This window comes from Armigeres subalbatus, chromosome 3 (genome assembly GCF_024139115.2).
Source record: "Armigeres subalbatus isolate Guangzhou_Male chromosome 3, GZ_Asu_2, whole genome shotgun sequence".
NCBI lineage: Eukaryota > Metazoa > Arthropoda > Insecta > Diptera > Culicidae > Armigeres > Armigeres subalbatus.
Genome location: NC_085141.1, coordinates 23,992,147 through 24,010,643, shown reverse-complemented (window position 1 = coordinate 24,010,643; position 18,497 = coordinate 23,992,147). Strand labels below are relative to the sequence as shown.

The 18,497-nt window shown below is 40.3% G+C and overlaps 1 protein-coding gene across 1 annotated transcript; it reads right to left on the bottom strand.

Annotated features, from left to right (window-relative positions):
• Positions 1–2,886: 2,886 nt before the first annotated feature.
• Positions 2,887–17,543, bottom strand: LOC134227091 (pineapple eye protein-like). The gene is made up of 5 exons (XM_062708335.1): positions 17,184–17,543; positions 16,635–17,125; positions 15,043–16,130; positions 3,609–4,066; positions 2,887–3,168 (listed from the first exon to the last, which is right to left on the bottom strand). The coding sequence occupies exons 1-5, from the start codon at positions 17,340–17,342 to the stop codon at positions 3,124–3,126; spliced, it is 2,241 nt and encodes a 746-aa protein (XP_062564319.1). The 5' UTR covers positions 17,343–17,543; the 3' UTR covers positions 2,887–3,123.
• Positions 17,544–18,497: the final 954 nt, after the last annotated feature.

The window sequence follows — 18,497 nt, the reverse complement described above, 5'->3', positions numbered from 1 at the left end:
TTATTTTTATGTTCCATTACGATCTTTACGACATCGTCAAATATTCTCCGTAAATTATCATCGAACAAACTATGCAAAATATGGCCCAATGAATCAAATGATGATCACTTATAATAAACATTGTGACACTATTGACTTATCGATGTCCAAAACACAGCTGAAACAGATCTTCTCTCGTATTATAAGCTAATGACACTTTACAGTATCAACATTATTTAATGTTATTTAGAATAGTTAAGAATACAAATGTAAATAGGTCTACAATTATGATTGACGACAATAAATAAATAAATAAATATAAAACCGAAACCGTCGGATGTAAAGGCAAACTCGTTTTTGCTGCTTTTACAGACTGCCAAGGCTGAAAGAAAATCCCTAAAGCTAAAGATCCTACAGTCGTTAAGCAAGTACAGTAAATTTCTTTGTTTTCTTGACATAATTTCCGAAGGAAGTCCTGAAGGAAGTTCTAAGGAATGCATGAATAAAATTCTTAGAGTCTTGAGAAATTTCTAGACCTATCTCCGTAGTAATTTCTGCAGGATTTTCTGAAGGTATCCCTGAAGAAAATTCCATAGGAATTCTTGGAGGAATGTTCAAAGCAATTATTTATGAAATTTAAGAATGTCGGTAATTCTTTAAGGAAATCCTTTGAAAATCTGATGTCTAAAAATTCGTCCTAGAATGTTGGAAGAAAATGGCGCAGGAATTCCGAAGGAAGTACTAGATGAATTTCCGAAGAAATAGAATGTCTTATGGAATACCAGGAAAAGTTCCAGTGGAATTGTTAAAATAATTTCCGAAGGAATTTTGTAGCAATTTTTGAAACTATATATGTATGCATGTAGTTAACCACCATCCTGGCTTGAGTCTTACTCTGCATACGGCTCCACCCATTAATACAGTCGAATTTAATTCTGCCTTTAACGCACTGCTGTATAAAATGCAAAAAACCGAGGTGGCGGACCCGTAAGCAGAGACATTTACGCGAAGACCGCGGGATAGAGAGAATCTCCTTTCAACAGTGTAATCCAACAGACCAACAACGAGATTTGCAATACTTAATAAACTTCCCGAGGATTCTAGAGTCAAAACTGAGTTTGTATTACTACTGTCCGTATTTTCGAAGAAATTTTCGCCGGAATATAGGAATTTTTATTTATATTCCAATAGCTATTTGTTTGGTAAATCCATTAAAAAATCCTTCGTAAGTTCCTTTCAGAATTCCTTCAGATATTCCTTCTGAAATTCATTTAAAAATTCTGTTCGAAAATCTTTTTAGGTTCTCTTTCGGATATTCCTTCAAGAATTGATTCAAAAATTCCTTCAGGAATTTCTTCGAAAATCTTTTTAGAAAAGCCACCAGGAATAAATTTGGACATTCACCCAGAGATTTCTTCAGAAAACCCAACTTAAAGGCCTTTTTTCAGAAATTCCTTTGGAACTTCCTCCAGGAAGTCCTTAAGAAATTCCTTCAGTAAATCGTGCAAAATTCCTGCAGGAATAGTTCCGGAACGAATTCTAATTTGCAGAAATTTTTAAAGGAATTTTCTACGAAATTTCCAATTTTTTTTTTTTTTAATCTTTATTAAAGTGATTTTTAAGATAATACAAAGTTCATCACTAGAAATTCGTCTTAATTTATTAATAAATAAGTCTTAAACTAATAAATAAGTCTTAAACTAATTTTCAATTAAAAAAATACACTTGAACAACGGTTCAAAAAAAATGGATTCCCCTTGCTTCTTTGTCCGACAGAAGACTTATTTTTAGCATAAGAATCGTGATTCTGGCCTGACCAGTCGAATTTTTGATACTTTTTGAAAACATGAATAGGTCTAATCTACAGGAATTCCTGGAAGAGTGGCTAAATGAATTTCTGGAGGAATGTCCGAAGCAATTCCTGTAGGAAATTCGGAAAGAATTCCTGGAGAAAGTTTAAAATAAATTCCAGAGGGAAATTTCGAAAAAATACCAAAAATATCTTCCTAGTATTTCCGAAGAAATTCTTTGAGGAAATACTGGAAGAATTTTTATTAGAAATTCCTAAAAGAAAAATTCTGGGAAAAAAATGCTAAATCAAATTCCGATGGTTTTCTTCTAAAGGGATATTGCTATAGAAATTCTTGAAATGGAAACATGGGTATTTTTTTAGGAATTCTTGAAAGAATTTTCAAAGGAATTCCTAATAAAATTTTCGAATTACCAATTCCCAAAGGACTTAAAAATTCCCGTAAAGGAATTTCCGAAGAAATTCCTTAAGGAACTTTTGGAGAAATTTCGGAACGAATTTCCGAAGAAATACCCAAATAAATTTTCATAGGAAATCCTTAGAGGAAGTTATGAAGGAATTCATTAGGGAAATTTTAAATTATTTCTTATAATTCCCTTTCCGAATTTTCTGAGGAATATCTTGAGGAATTACAAAACACATTTCTGGATTTATTTCCGAATTACTTTCTAATGAACTTATGTGCTGTGATGCGGCAATGTCCTAGTGGAGGATGTAATGTAAACTTTTGCTGTGGAGATACAAGCTATAGCTATTAGGATGTTCACCCCATCAGCCTGACTGTAGCTAGCAATTATACAAAAAACCCTAAAATTCATTAAAAGCATCATATGCCTTGCCGCGTAATTTTTTTTTCTGCTCAAAGTTCTTCACGCCGATTCACGCCGCCGCCGCCGAACATTATTTACAGCGTGACGCGGCCGACGCCGCCGCCTCCGGGGTAAAAATTGTCTTACGCCGACGCCCTTTAAAAATACTTCGGCGCACAGGTCTAGTCATGGTTACTAAGCTAAACCTTAAAGTAAGTCCTACTTAATTCTAAAATGATAAATAAAAAGGAAGCTGTCATCAAACTATAATTCGTACGTATCAGCACATATTTTGCGTGATATACTTCATTTCTTTATTCTCAATTCATTTAACGATACCTTATATCGAGTTCTACTTAATGTATATAAGAAAAGATATTGTAAGCAATATAAAATTTGTAATATTAAACTGAAAAAAAATAGTGTAATGTCAAAAATGATCCATTTTCATCTCACTTCGACGAAAGTGTTTCGATTCAACTTTTATCAACGAAATCAAACAATACGCTCTCCGAAAAATGGGCGTCAGCAGCGGTTGAAATAATCCAGCAGATTCCGTTGGTTTCGATCCTAAAAATTGGAAATATTAGAATTGCAATATGCAACATACTGGTAAACAATTTTTGTTGATGGTCATGCTTAGGAAAATTAAGAAAAAAACAAACCAAAAAACTACTTATACAAGACTGGGAATCAAATCCACCCCATCTTCAGCGTGCTCTGCTCTGTGATTGTGTATTTAAGAAAAATATTATGCAGGATACTGGGTCAGTGGGAAATGCCATCGGAACACTCTTAATAATGTCAATCCCTTGTCATTCGATAAGTATAGGTATTATCGTTTTTCAATTTTCATTATATGTTTAATTCAGTTAAAAAAAGTAACATGTCAATAGATTAAAACGAAAAGTCCATATTCAAACCCATCCCTTCTGCAAGTGAAACTTGCGCCAATTCCACCAAATCCTTAGCCGCATATTACCTCTGACTCTAATGAAACTTCTTCTTACCAGTTCGACGAACTTCTTCCGTGCGGTCGTTTTCGGCGTCTTCGCACTCTTCGCAACCTGTTTGCCACTCGATGCTATTGCACTACTTTGGGATGACTCTCCAGCAGTTACAGCGTTTGCCTTGTCCGCCTCAACCGGGGGGCTTGTTTTGAAGAACGCATTTAGGGTCTTCTGCTGCTGAGCGGATGCTGCTGCATGTGATGACGTCGTTTTGGACCCGCTGGAGGGCGATGATTTCGGCGGAGTGGGCGGAAATACGACTGGCAGGCTGCGATTGGAGAACTTCTGCTTCACAGGCGATGGATCAGTTGTCTGCTGTTGCTGTTCTTGAGTGTAGTCGAGAGAAATCGGTTCGCTGGAAGCTTTTCGGGGGCTGTTAGGGCAGGTGTTTTCCTCATCATAAGATGGAAATAGAGAAACACGAGTCTTGCTGGGCTGCTGGTCCACTGTCGGGCATGCTGAAAATGCGAGAAGAAATTGTTTTCGTGATTTTTTATTGCATTTTCATTTTGTAGCGATTTTAAAATTTCGTTACAAAGCCGATGATGGGTTAAACACCATTGGAAGGATAAAGATTGATTGGTGTGAAGTTGAATAGTTTTAATAATGAAGTTTAAGTAAACAAGGATTCAATTCTTGCACTGTAAAAATAAAATTCCCGAGAATCTAATATGGTCGGGGTTCTGCCAAACCGCACCAAGCACTGACTGACTTCTGGTATTTTGTTCACATAAGGAAAACGGAAATCATTTCATATAAATTAAGACGTAAATTGACGTTGTAGGTATGGGGTCGAGGGATATCCGATACGATTTGCGATCAAATAAATCTGCTTATAACGAAAGCTTGAGCAGAAAATGGCAATTTTTTGGTGCGATTTGGTAGAACCCCGACCATATGTCGTTTAAAAATCAACATGTAATCAAACCAGACAGACACAAAACTTCACTTTAAAATCCTCGCATCATAATACCTTCGATGATTATCAATTATCTTTTGCAATTTTGGCGCGATATCTTCTTCGTCTTATTATTGGGATTACATCTCCTACTACCGGGACATAGCCGCCTTGCAGCTTAGTGTTCGTTCAGTACCTCCACAGTTATTAACAGCTATTATCAAGAATCTAAGGTTTTAAGCCAAGCGTATAACAAAAGGCTAATGCCCGAGGAAGTCCAAAGATCTATAGGTATATGGTAGATGCGTAATCTTGATGGAGCAAAAAAAAAAATATTTTTCATTATTTCACATCTACATATTAAATGGATTGGTTTTAGTTTTGACTGCTATTCAGGATTCTCTGGGACCGGGTTGAAGGAGCCAATTGAATAAGAAAAAATCTGAGAGTATCTTATTAAGTTATTTGAAAATAAATATGTTTGATATCCACATTGCGATTGGTAAAATTTTTGGTCACTATTATGGCCACCGAGAGTTTTTCGGAATCGTAATGTTTCGGCATTGTGGAGTGAATAGTGAAGAAATGATTCAGTTTTTCCGTGTGGGTTCCTTCAAATGAATACGTCCACAAATAAGCGATTGGCCAAATTCCGAGGAGCCTTTTGCTCCTATGATTGATACCAGGAATCCTCCAGGAATTCTTCCTACAGTTCCTCCAGCGATTACTCCAGGAATCCCTTCCTCCGGTAGTTCCTCCAAGAATTCCTTCGTTAGTTCCTCCAGAAGCTCCTACGGAATTTCTCCGAATGTTCCTCCAAGAATTTCTTTGAAAGTTTCTGCAAGAATTTCTCAAGAAGTTTCTCCAGGAATTCATTCGGAATTTTCTCAAGTTATTCCTACCAAAGTTCCTTTAGCAATTCCTCAGGAAGTTCCTCGAGGAATTCTTCCAAAAGTTCTTCAGGAATTCCTCCTGAAGTTCATCCAGAAATATATCTGAAAACTTCTTCAAGAATTCCTAAAAAAGGTACTTAAGAAATTCCTCCGGAATTTATTGCAGGATTTCATCCAGAAATTTTTTCAGACTTAATTTCCGGAAGTTTATCCCCCAATTCCTCCGGAAGATCGTCCAGTATTTTTGCAGAATTTCCTCAGGAAATCTTTCAGAAGCTCCGCCAGGAGTTCCACTAGGAGCTACTCCAGAAATTCACATGAGAATTCCACTTACTTAGAATTTATCTATGCCCATCTACCATCCAGCTCTCGAGAATTCTACTGGAAATTCCTCCAGGTATTTCCCCCAAAAAATTTCCAAGAACTCTACTTGAAAACGTTTAGAAATGCTCAAAAAGTTCCTTAAGGATTTATTCTATAAGATTCAGAAATTCAGGGGGATATTCTTACAGAAAATGTTACAAAAATTCTTCCGAAAATTTCTATAAAAACATCTTTGGATATTCTTATGAGAATCCATCCGGAAATTTCTCATCAAATCCGGCTAATCGAAATGTCGGAGCAAAAATCGTATTTATTATTACTTATTATAACTGATTCCTTATATGGAAAATTACTAGGTACCCATATCCAAACATTACTGCCGTAATTCCCCTAAAAAGTTCTCCAGGTAATCCCCAACAGTTTGTCAAGAAGTCAACCAGAAAACCTTTCTGGATTTTTTCCGCTAAATTCCTTCTGGAACTCACCCCAGAATATCCTAAAGAATTTACCCTGGAAATTTTCCCAATTTTTCTTCCACGAGGTCTTCAAGGAGTTCTCCCAAAAAAAATATCCAGTAATATCAGCGAATTTACTTCAAAAATTCTTTTTAGAAATTCCTCCATGAATTCCCCCAGAGATTCCTTAAGGTATTCCTTAGAAAATTTCATGAATGGTGCCGGAATACTTTTTTTTACAAGAAGAATTCATTTGTTTAATAAAAATAAAATAAAAACTCAATCCCATCTTCTTCGTAATACATATACTTTAAAGATGGCCGTAAAAAGTTTCAGCAATTTTAATGAGATTCTAACCCGGCTCTACAAGTTTGCATATTTGCGTAATTTTGTTCAATTTGTAGAAAAGGGGCGCCCAACAAACGATTCGCCAAGGGCGCTGGGAGTCCACGCTACGGCTCTGTTTATAATGCAAACATTTCCTAGGCAGGATCGGAAAATGAATTAATGAAAACTAGATTGTTTTGTTATTTTTCCAAAGATCTTCGGAGTTTTCGGCTTTTATAATGTTAAATAAATTGATTTTAGACATTTTTAAAGGTTTGCGGAAGTTACAAAACGCGGTTTTATAAATGAAAATGTTTCTTTGGGGCAGTGAGTACGGTATTCCATTATATAAAATTCGTTATGTGGTAAGTGACGTGATGCGCGGCAATGAAGCAAGACCATCCTGAAGGTGGCTGGGTTTGATTCCCGGTCGGGTATAGGAAATTTTCTCGACCTCCAGAGAGAAATAAAGAAAATCTCTTTACATCATCTCTGTAGAAACTCACGTCAAATATGTAGCATGCCCTCAGAAACATTCAATTTATTCTACAAGCATTCTAAGTAGTTGAAACAGTGACCCATTCTCACCCCCATTTGACCCATTGTCACCCCCAACGAAGGTAATTTAGGCTCTGTCTCATTTGGAGAATTAAACTGAAATTAAACTTAAAAGTGACATTCCAATAATTATCGAATAATCCTACTCGCAGAGCAAGATTACTTTTGACAGATATCGAATCATTTTTCATCGATGTCTTATTGGAATTGCTTAGTAGCACCAGCCATTCTTATGACCGGGTGATTTTCTAATTTTCGAACTGTCTAATTCTCCAAATGAGAAAGACCCTTAATAGTTAACAGATCCAGACAGATGACAAGAAGATCCAAAAATGACAAGCATCTTATAATTGAATCGTTTATTATCGGAAAGAGTATCGAGAACATGGCTGAACCAATCACACACTCCAAAAGTGAAAGCAGATGCATGAAGCACTATGTCTTACTATGTCTAACAAATCCCTCTTCACATGGGCTAGAGGAAATGTGGAATCACAAATTGATCACATAATGACTAAGACAACATCAAGGATATTTGTAAAGAAAGTACAAGCAACTTGGGTGTAATCGATTGACACGGACCATAAGCTGTTGTCTTGCCTCATAAATTTTGCCGAGGATTGCCCTTACTCTGTAGCTATAGAAAGATCTTTGAACGACCGCACTGAGATCAAATGGGATTTGCAGCTATTTCAGCAAGAGAAATCGCTCCGCTCTGAATGATAGTGGATTGGATGTTCCCGGACTGCAGATTTCCGATGTTTGGGAATTTTTTGTCAATAAACTGAAACACGCCGCTAACAGTACGATAGCCGTGTTACATAAAATATCACTATCGCCAAGCCGTAGGAAAACGATGGCGGATGTGAAGAAGTGGTCCTTTCGAAATAAAATGACTCCTTTCAACCAAAATGCAATACAAGCTATGAAAAAGGTAAAAGCCAAGTTTTCTCGGTTGTGTAAAAAGAAAGAAACCAGAAATCAAAAGCAATTCTTTGAAAATTTAGAAAATTACAAACACGGGGAGAGGATAAGCAAAGCTCATCAGCAGTGTTGTAAAATGTCATTTGCATTCGTTTGTATATTTTTTCCAGAACTTGTTCAGAAGTTAGCTATCGATTCCTGAGGTATGTCGAACTTATAGCCCTTAAATGTGCCTACAACATTGTCTAATAAGACATTGCTGTAAATATGTAATCTGGGGCGTGGGAGGCGAAATGTCATTCAAATGACATTATGTCAAATGACACGTGACATTTTGGAAAGTTTTCACTCTCCAGCCTCAGATGTTATATTTAGAGTAATGTACCCTTGGACAAAAATATAGCCCTACTCAAGCATTATGAGTACATTCAAAAATATTAAGTAAATTTGGCTTCTGAAAAAAGTTGTGGACAAATTAGTCAAATGACATGCAGATGACATTTTGCAAGCCTGCTCATCAGTATATGAAAAACCCAACATAATTCACCGAGTGGTTACACTGCCTTTCTCGCATTTAGCCAAGACACCAGCCTTATATGGCGCTTACATAGTTCGATTCCATTTCATTAATAACTTTTAAACGCAATGATCGATCGTTAGCAAATTCAATAGTGATCAACTAGGGTTTGTCCCCCGTCGAATGCAACTTGTTGCGAGAAAATCGGTTAGGAATAACTATATGAAAAAGTGGCTAATGTTTTTCGATTTTCGTGTGCACACACACACATCCATACACACACATCCACACACACATCCACACACATACACATCCACACACACATCCACACGGGGGCAGCAGGGACTTCGACCCCTCCCCATGACCACTGCGAGTTAGACAGGGACCATCGTCCCTAACCCCTAATCCCAAGGCGTCAAGCGACCCGTGCCAAGGGGATGCATGGCCAGGGGGGTGAAATAATAAGCTAGGCCTTTACCGGAGCCTGTGGGGTTCCTGGGCACCCTCCACAGTAATTGTCCCTTACCGCGTCATGCTGGGCTCTGGCGTGGTGGACCTCTTTTCCCGAGCAACTCGTGGGGCCAAAATGGAAAACCAAGTCAATTCTTCAATTAGTGGTAGTAGTGTAGGCGACAACCCCTTCGCAAGAGGTGGGTTGTTCAGGTCTCCGCCTAAGAGGTCAGAGGCAATAGTCGGCAGCTCAGTGCGCAGCGCCAGCGTGGGTCACTCAACCTTCCTCTCGGCTAAAAAAACGCCGGTAGGGGTTATTGACGGCCTATGGCTTGTGGAGGCGATGAACCGCAAACGCGATGGGCTTTCGGCCTTCGAGGTGGCGACGAAACAGCTGGACATCATCGACTTTGTGTCATCGAAGCATAATATCAGTAAGGACCTCAAGAGGAGCTTGCAGAAACTTCGAAAGTCGATGCTGGACGCCAAGCTGGAGAGGGCGGTCGGGACAGCCAAGTGTAAACCCGTGAAATCCGTGGAGTCGAGGTCTACCCAGACTGAGGCCCAAGTATTCGCGGACTCGGGCAAGGTCGAATCGACCGAAGGCGTGCCAGCGAAGACGGTGGTACCAAAGTCTACCCAGACTGAGGCTCAAGTATTTGCGGGTACGTCGGGGGTGACTGCTCCAACGGAGCAGACACAAAAACGGGGGAGACAGTCTCCTGGGGATGAGCTCCCTGGGGGCCGCTCCAAAACGCGGAGGGTTCCTACCCCGAACAAGGGTAGTGGGGCTGGAAAGCTGAACTCCAGCCAGGTACCTCCAAAACCGGGGGAGGAAGGACCTGGAAAGGTCCGTCCACCCAGGAAAGACGGTGGTAAGGGGTTACGGCAGGCTGAGAGCTCCCAGCCGCACCAGACCAGGTAAATAGAGGGGGATGACGCCTCCTGGACCCTGATCAAGAACAAGAGGAAACCGAAGACGTCAAGGGCCGAAGAGAAGGCCCAGGCGAATGAGGGTAGCAAGAAGTCTAGGGTAGGCGCCAATCGCTCCAGGGGCGATGCCCTAGTCATCACGACGGACAAGACTAAGTACTCGGACGTCTTGAAGGCGATGAGGAGTGACGTCAAGCTCGGTGAACTCGGCGCCGACGTACGTCGAATAAGACGTACACGGATGGGCGAGATGATCCTCGAGCTAAAGCGGGGCGTCTCGCAAAAGGGCACCGCCTACAAGAAGTTGGCGGAGGAAGTCCTAGGCGAGACGGTCAAGGTGAGGGCACTCACGACGGAGGTGAATCTAAGGGTTAAAAACCTGGACGAGATCACCGAAGTCGAAGAGCTCGTCACGGCACTGCGGCGACAGTGTGAAGTGGAGACGCCCACCGCACAGTGTTTTATTTCGTCATTTTCACGATCGAAATTCAAAAACTCGAAAAGTGTTTATTTTGGAAATAGGTTTTCTTCACAGAAGTTTCAAGATATTTAGGAGCACATCTTTTGATAAAAACAGTTTGATGATTAATCCCCCTAAAAGTGAGTTGAGAAAATTATTTTTGCACCAGAATGAGATAGACACGTAGTGTCTTCCGAAAAGATTGTAGCAAATGTTAATACGAGCAACTTTGCTGAACAACCAAGTTTCTATCTCTTATATATAACAAACTTAAGTCGTTTTATGTAAAAACCCCAATAAAATCTTATTTTTCATTCTAACTCTTTCCAATGATTTTCCCATTTTCCGTCTCTTCTACAAAGTTGTTAAACAAGCAAAATTACATGTTTTGCTGAACATTGTAACATTTCATCTCACATACAACAAAAGTTATCGTTAAATTATACATATTTTTAGAGGTTTCTCCACTTGTGATTACTTTCTTAATTGCAAAAGTCGCAAATTTCTTCACGATATGCTGAAAATCGCTTATTTCATTTTATACTGACATTGAAAACTTTTGTCGACAAGAGTCTTCTCGAATGCTGTGTTAAAACATGTAAACCTATGAACAATCATAATATTTGAATAACTTTTGTTTTTAAGAGATAGAAAGTTACAATGTTCAGCAAAACATGTAATTTTACTGGTTTGACAACTTTGTAGAAGAAACGGAAAATGTGAAAATCATTAGAGTTAGTTTAATTTAAGAGAATGATTTTAAGGATTTCCACATAAAATCATTCTTTTAACTTAAACTAACTCTAATGATTTTCACATTTTCCGTCTCTTCTACAAAGTTGTCAAACCATTAAAATTACATGTTTTGCTGAACATTGTAACTTTCTATCTCTTATAAAACAAAAGTTATTCAAATATTATGATTTTTTAGGTTTACAAGTTTTAACACACCATTCGAGAAGACTCTTGTCGACAAAAGTTTTCAATGTCAGTATAAAATGAAATAAGCGATTTTCTGCATATCGTGAAGAAATTTGCGACTTTTTGCAATTAAGGAGTAATCACAAGTGGAGAAACATCTAAAAATATGTATAATTTAACGATAACTTTTGTTGTATGTGAGATGGAATGTTACAGTGTTCAGCAAAAACATGTAATTTTGCTTGTTTAACAACTTTGTAGAAGAGACGGAAAATGGGAAAAATCATTGGAAAGAGTTAGAATGAAAAATAAGATTTTAATAGGGTTTTTACATAAAACGACTTAAGTTTGTTATATATAAGAGATAGAAACTCGGGATGTTCAGCAAAGTTGCTCGTATTAACATTTGCTACAACTTTGCGGAAGACACTACGTGTCTATCTCATTCTGGTGGAAAAATAATTTTCAACTCACTTTTAGGGGGATTCATCATCAAACTGTTTTTTATCGAAAGATGCGCTCCTAAATATCTTGAAACTTCTGTGAACAAACCTTATATCCAAAATCAACACTTTTCGAGTTTTTGAATTTCGATCGTGAAAATGACGAAATAAAACACTGTGCACCGCAGCCGTTCGGCTACGGAAAGGTCCGGCAGGGACGCAGGTAGCATTGGTTCGGTTATCTGCAGCGGACGCTGCCGACGCTGCGGATTGGAGGGACATAAGGCACAATGCTGCACGAACCCTCCCAATTGTTTGATTTGTTCCAGCAAAGCTGTGAACAGCAAGCACCCCATGGGGGGTTCGATGTGCCCGGCGTTTAAGCGTGCTGCAAAATCACAGTGCAGGTAACGCAGCTGGCTTGCTCGGCCTCGCCCGAGTGTTTGGTGAGCGCAGGTTTAGAGGAAACGGCGGAACACGTGTTGTTCGTGTGCTCACGTTTTCGCGCAATGCGTGACCACATGCTTGCCACATGTGGTCTGGACACTACCCCGGACAACCTAGTTCGGAGGATGTGTTGGAGGATGAAGTTGGCTGGAACGCCGTTTTATCGGCTATCGCCCAAATCGTCTCGGAGCTACACAGAAGGTGGCGCGTGGACTCAAGGATGGCTAGTTCAGGCGCAAATAAGAGGTGGTCCAAGGGATCGGAGTCGGCTTCATGGGTCATACCGGTGGTCATGCTCTGTGGTCGAACTCGATCCTTTTATCGAACAAGTGGCCGCGTGAAGAACAACATGGTATCGTCGCTTTCGCGGCGTCGGTCAACCGGGCGGGTTCCGAGCCCGAGGACGGAAAGGGGTCCTCGTCAAGGCTGGGGCAGGCGTAGGCACCGCGTCGGCAAGTCCCTCTGTGTGCTGGCGAATAGGCCCTATCGCAGAGAGGTCAATTTTGGGTGCACGCGGCATCATCATTCTTGATACCAGTCGTGCAGAGGGAAGCAGGCGCGAAGTCGACCCTTCCCACCTTCCGAGGACATAGGGCGTGGTAAGGCCACCTGGAAAGCCGGCAATGCGCTGGCACGATACCATGGTGTTCTTCTAAAAAAGCGAGTCACGATGTTCGATGCTGCAAGGACACGCAGCTAACCTCGAGGGTGCGTTATGCACCGACCCCCCTTTGAAGCATTACTTTCTGGTTGTACCGAGAAGGGACGATGGGCTTGGCGGCAATGGAAACGGTTTAGCGGAGGAGGTGGCCCTTAACCCCGCACTTCCTGGACAACCCAGGATGTCTGTTGAGCAGATTCCCCCTCCATTGCTTAGGAAGAAAAAAAAACACACACACATACACACTAGGGTGTCCCAAAATTGGACCAAGTCTGGGATTTTGGGGGCTCAACCTTCAAATGAAAGCTTAGGGTATAACAAAAGAAAAATTGTTCTACGACAACTCTGGGAAATGACGTTTAGGGGTGGCCCCGACGCGTTTTATGAAAAAAGTGCATTTTTTATAGGTAACATCGAAAATACCGGTATATCGGAAAGAAATTCGATGAAACCCATCCATTTTATATTTTTTACATTTAACTTAGGGTCTATACTTTATGGTAAAACTTTGATACCGCATGTTTTAGCTCTATATATTTTTCACTGATGCTTTAAATGCCCAAAAATCATGAATTTTTCTTAATATTTTTTTATTAATGTATCCAAAACGGGTATCCATCATAATGCTTTCAAAACTAGATATACATAGAAAGATGGGGAATTTTATAACGAATATTTTGCTAACAATAGCAACCTCCTATCTCTATCCATTTAAAAGTTATTCACGATTTATTGCAGCTTGGAAAAAGACTTTTTGAAATTTCGGATCATAATACCTGGATCATGTTTAAGTAAAAAAACGCTTACTTTTCCATACCAACCAAATGAGCGCTTTAATAACCAATATAGTATTCATATCAGTTGCATAAAATTGATTTTAATACTTATTTGAGTGTTATAATGGAAACCTAACGATGGACCAGCAGTAACATGACTGACTACAAATTGTTCAGTTAGTCTGGGTGAGTACTCAAATAGATTGATGAATATGGTTTCAAAACTACCCATAGGTAGGTAGGATGTGTTAAATATTGCTGGTTAGTTGTCAAAATAACAAAAATTATATCAAAAATACCTCTAGCCATAACACAATTAAAACAGAGGTTGATACCTTCATATCAACATTATATCAAACGTTGATATAATTTTTCTGTACAAAAATCTAATTTCAAGGTAATTGCCTACATCACGGATAGAAAGCTGGTACGCTACCACGACGGTTTTCCATCCATAATGTAGGCAATTAACTTTGTTCCAGCTATGCATTAATATCGAGCGGGTTCAAGTTATACTGAAGGTGATTACCTCCGATTTTGTTTCCAATGTCTACAAAAAAAGTAGGCAATTATTTTGTGAAAATAATCATAACTAATGTTGTTATAATTTTGATCTGGAATAAAACTGGCCGAAGACACATTTTTATCGAATTATCTAATTATAACACACGTTGTTTTAAATAACAACCATTGATATAATTGAGATATAATTTTGTTATGCATTCCTGATCGGGAATTGGGCGATTTTACAACAACAAAATTAGTTATCGATTTGCTCTCAAGCTTTGCTCGGGTAGATTGTTGGTGCCGCGGTGCTCGTCTCCTACGTGATTTACTGATAGAGACCATTAGGTTACTGTTGTGGCTTGCGATCAACGGGTGGTGAGGTTACTACCTATGAAGTCGTTATGTTTTTATCGCCTTGCGCGTTAGCATAAGTGTGACCTTTCTCAATAGTCTCCCCCTGAAGTATTGCTTAATTATTGCGGTACTGGCGAAAGGGTTTTGGTTTTAGTGGGTTGGGTGCAATGAGCTAGACTTTACTAAGGTGGCGCAGATCAGCGTTGCGTGTAACAAGTTGTCTCTTTCATTCTCCCGCTGATCTTATGCAACGTAAATATTGACGTCACTATTTGCGTTGCATAAGATCAGCGGGAGAGTAAAAGAGACAACTAGTGGTACTCAACGCTGATCTGCGCCGCCTTAGTAAAGTCTAGCTCCTTGGGTTGGGTGAGCCCATCACTACACTATCTGTGTTAAACTCCTCAGGTGTCCGTTTGCATATTCCTTGCTCAAAAAAAATTTATTGAGAGTTTCTACCACCCAACTATTACATTACTGTTAGTTCTAGACCACATCTACGATAAGTTTTCGGATTCGGAAAGCAAACCGTCCGACTCCAAGCTATTAAAATAATTTATTGAGAGTAAAATTCAACTTAACTTACGCTTTTTGGCAGCAACGACGTCCGGTTCGGATTCGCTGGTAGAACGCTTCCGGGATACCGATTTTGACCCCAACAGTTTCAGCTTAAACTGCTTCATGAATGTTTTGTTTGTAACAGGCGTTTCAGGGCGAGGAACTGATTCCTTCCCACCACCAACCGATGCATCGGTTAAAGTGTCCGTGTCGGAGCGTATTACTTCTTTGATTGTTGGAAGTTCGATCATCGATCTGTGCCTTTGCTTTTTGTTTTGTTTGACACGATAGTTGAAGTCGAACACGGCTGATGACCCTGTCGAGGATACTTCTTCGTCCTCATCATGCTCGGAGGAAGAAAGCGATTTAATCTTTTCTTCGGTAAGCTTCTCCACTCTTACAATGGGTTTCGCATATAGAAGTTTTTCCACGGAGGTTCCACGTGGGAGTGGAGTATTTTTGACTATCTCTTCCAAACTGATTTCTTCACCGTGTGAAGAAGCTAGCGAAGAGTAGGATGATGTCGACGAAAGCCGCCTTTGGCCGCTTGACTTTTTTCTCTTCGACTTAACGTCGGAGTCGCTATCCTCACTTTCTAGTACGGTTCGTCGATTCTTAGAGTTGCGCTTTTTCCTAGCAAGGACTGGCGATGAAGCACTGGACTCGGAGGATTCAATGTATCGTTTTCTCTTCTTGGACTTCATGGCAGTGGTTCCCAGAGAACTATCCGAGTCCGAACCCTCAGACTGAGATCGACTTGATGCCAAATTTGACGAATTTCCTCGTCTACTTCCACTGGCTCTATTTTCGTTTTCTGCAGCTGCTCGTCTTGCTGCTTCCTCTCGTCGCGATGCTTCCGCCAATTCCAACACAGCGGCCGGTGGTTCATTTCCCACAATCGGCCGACAAAAGGTGCACACATAGTTTTTCGAGGGTATGTCCATGCACTGATCGTGACGGCAAGTGGAACCGCATGTGGCACACATTATTAGATCCCAGCGCTTGCAGTCGTCAAAATCCCTTCCATACCGGCAGCGACATTCCTCCGCATCACACTCCGACGGACGTTCCAACTGGTCACCAAACGCATTCGGTTCTAGTTCCCACGAGGCATCTCTAGGAAAATAGAATGTATATATTAATTAACACAACTTTAAATCATTTTTCACGCGTTATTATACATTTCGACTTCAGTAAGAATTTAAAGCATAAGTGCTGTCCAATGAGCAGCTCGAAGTTGTCCCCGTCCTGCTCGTTCTGTTTTGTCAACAAATGGGCATGAGCAGGACAGGGAGAAACTTCGAGCTACTTCAAGCTCTCATTGGACAGCACTATAGAGTTTTTAGTGATTTACAGCAGATTTTTTTTTTGGCTTCTGTCTATTTTTTTAAACTATTCCTCTGTTCTCGATAGATTGATTATGAAAAGTGGGATTAAAAACTTTGCTATTATTAGGTACTATGAAAGGTACCTAATGGCACATAATTTCAGATAAATGAACTGTAAAATAATTATATTTTGAAATTATGCACAAATTCCTCGGCTATGCAGGATTCGATAATTTCGCGATGCTCAGTGCACCTTTCACTGGCCATGACCCCTCCTTACTTCTTTACTTACTTCTCTGGAATGTACACCCCGCGCTGTCTTATCAGCTGTCCAAAATCGTCCTTGTTGTTGCACAAAGGACACTTGAAAAAGTATCCCGCCGATTGTGCGAATTGCGCCACGCATCGCCGATGAAACCATCCATTATGACAGCACGGAGCTCGAACGGATTCCAGCCTCCGGTACGGTCCCATATCGTCGTAGCAAATTCCACAGGATTCCGTCTCCGAATGTTTTTCATCATCAACCAGTTCAACATGCTTGTCACACCAGGACTGGAACGTATCCACATAATGCGACAGACAACCATTCTTAAGTCCACAATTCGTGTGAAACGATCGGAAACATTTCTTGGCGCAACACGATATATTGGCATACCGCTCCTTACAGACGTAGCATTTCTGGCCTCGAATCCGAGCTTCCTCGTTCCTGATTTCCTCTTCCATGAATCCAAATATTCCCTCATCATCATCTCCATTCTGAACGAGATTGGAAGTAAGTAACTAAAAACAAACTTTCATTAAGAATCACATCCCGGAATTCCTCAAATTAAACTTATACCAAGCAGTGATAGTGTACTTGGATGCGCCACTTTTTATGGAACTTTCCCAGGAAAAGTTCATCGTTTTCGGAGCTCTTGCAAATAAAGCAGCAGGAGGACGGAAACGACGGCGTCTCCGTCTTCGAAGCAGTCTTTGGGGTGGAAACGGTTTGTCGCATTTTTTCGCCACAAATTAATTTTCAAACACAATCAACACATCGCCTATGAAAATTCCAACAAATCGCACTGCTAATCGCCCACTAATCACCGATTACTTTCTTTCGCATATATTATTACGAGGCACTAATCAAGCAAACCACCCGCAAGGCTGCAAACCAGCAGAATTCTGGCGGTTCAGTTGCGAACGATGGCGGCAAAACTGTGTTTTGACTTTTTGTCATGGTTTGACACTTCTCTCTCACTCTCACTCGCGATCGAGTTTCTCTCATCAATGATCATCATCGCCTGTCATCGCAAACAAAGTTTGAGCTAAACTTTTGAAGAGGGTCCGTAAGAGCAAGATTACCGGTGGTGAGTTTAAGCCGTTTGGCAGCGCAGTATCATTACTTGACACTTTACCGGTCGCTACTAAACACGCTGCTATAACAGTAGCGCGACTGACAGGTGACCAAATTTGGTAGCGCGATAATAGCGCTGCTATTTGATGAACTGTCAACTGTCAAACGTCACCGGTACGGAATACAGCAACCAAAATGAGAGCCGAAAATAGTGACCGATACGGAAACGAGTGACGAAACTAAAATGAAAGCGCTGCGCGGGTGATTAAAATGCTCGCGACCGATAATGATGCTCTAATTCCGAGGATCTGTTCAAATATTACACACTTAATTCAATTTTACGAGCTCGTTAAAGAATTACCGATTTCTCAACAGCTGAGCTCTCGGTAGTCCTCTCAGTAAAAAGTTGAACAATTTACCGAGCTCTCGGTTTGCAGTCTCGATGATGAAAAATGTCAAAAAATGCCGAGCATTCGGTGAAAAAATACGGAATAATTTGTAAATAAAATACGGATCTCGGTTTTGAATATTACCGAATAAAATGTAATTTTTCCTTCCTTTTATTTATTATAAACGAAGTAAAAGAAAAATGAGAAACATTTTTGGCCATAATATATTTGTTTATTTAACTAAGGACACACCTGTGGTAGAGCTATGGAAAATTATGGACGAGAACAGCTTCCCTGGGAAGCTTACCAGACTGATCAAAGCAACGGTGGATGGTGTGCAAAACTGTGTGAAGATTTCGGGTGAACACTCCAGTTCGTTCGAATCGCGCCGGGGACTAAGACAAGGTGATGGACTTTCGTGCCTGTT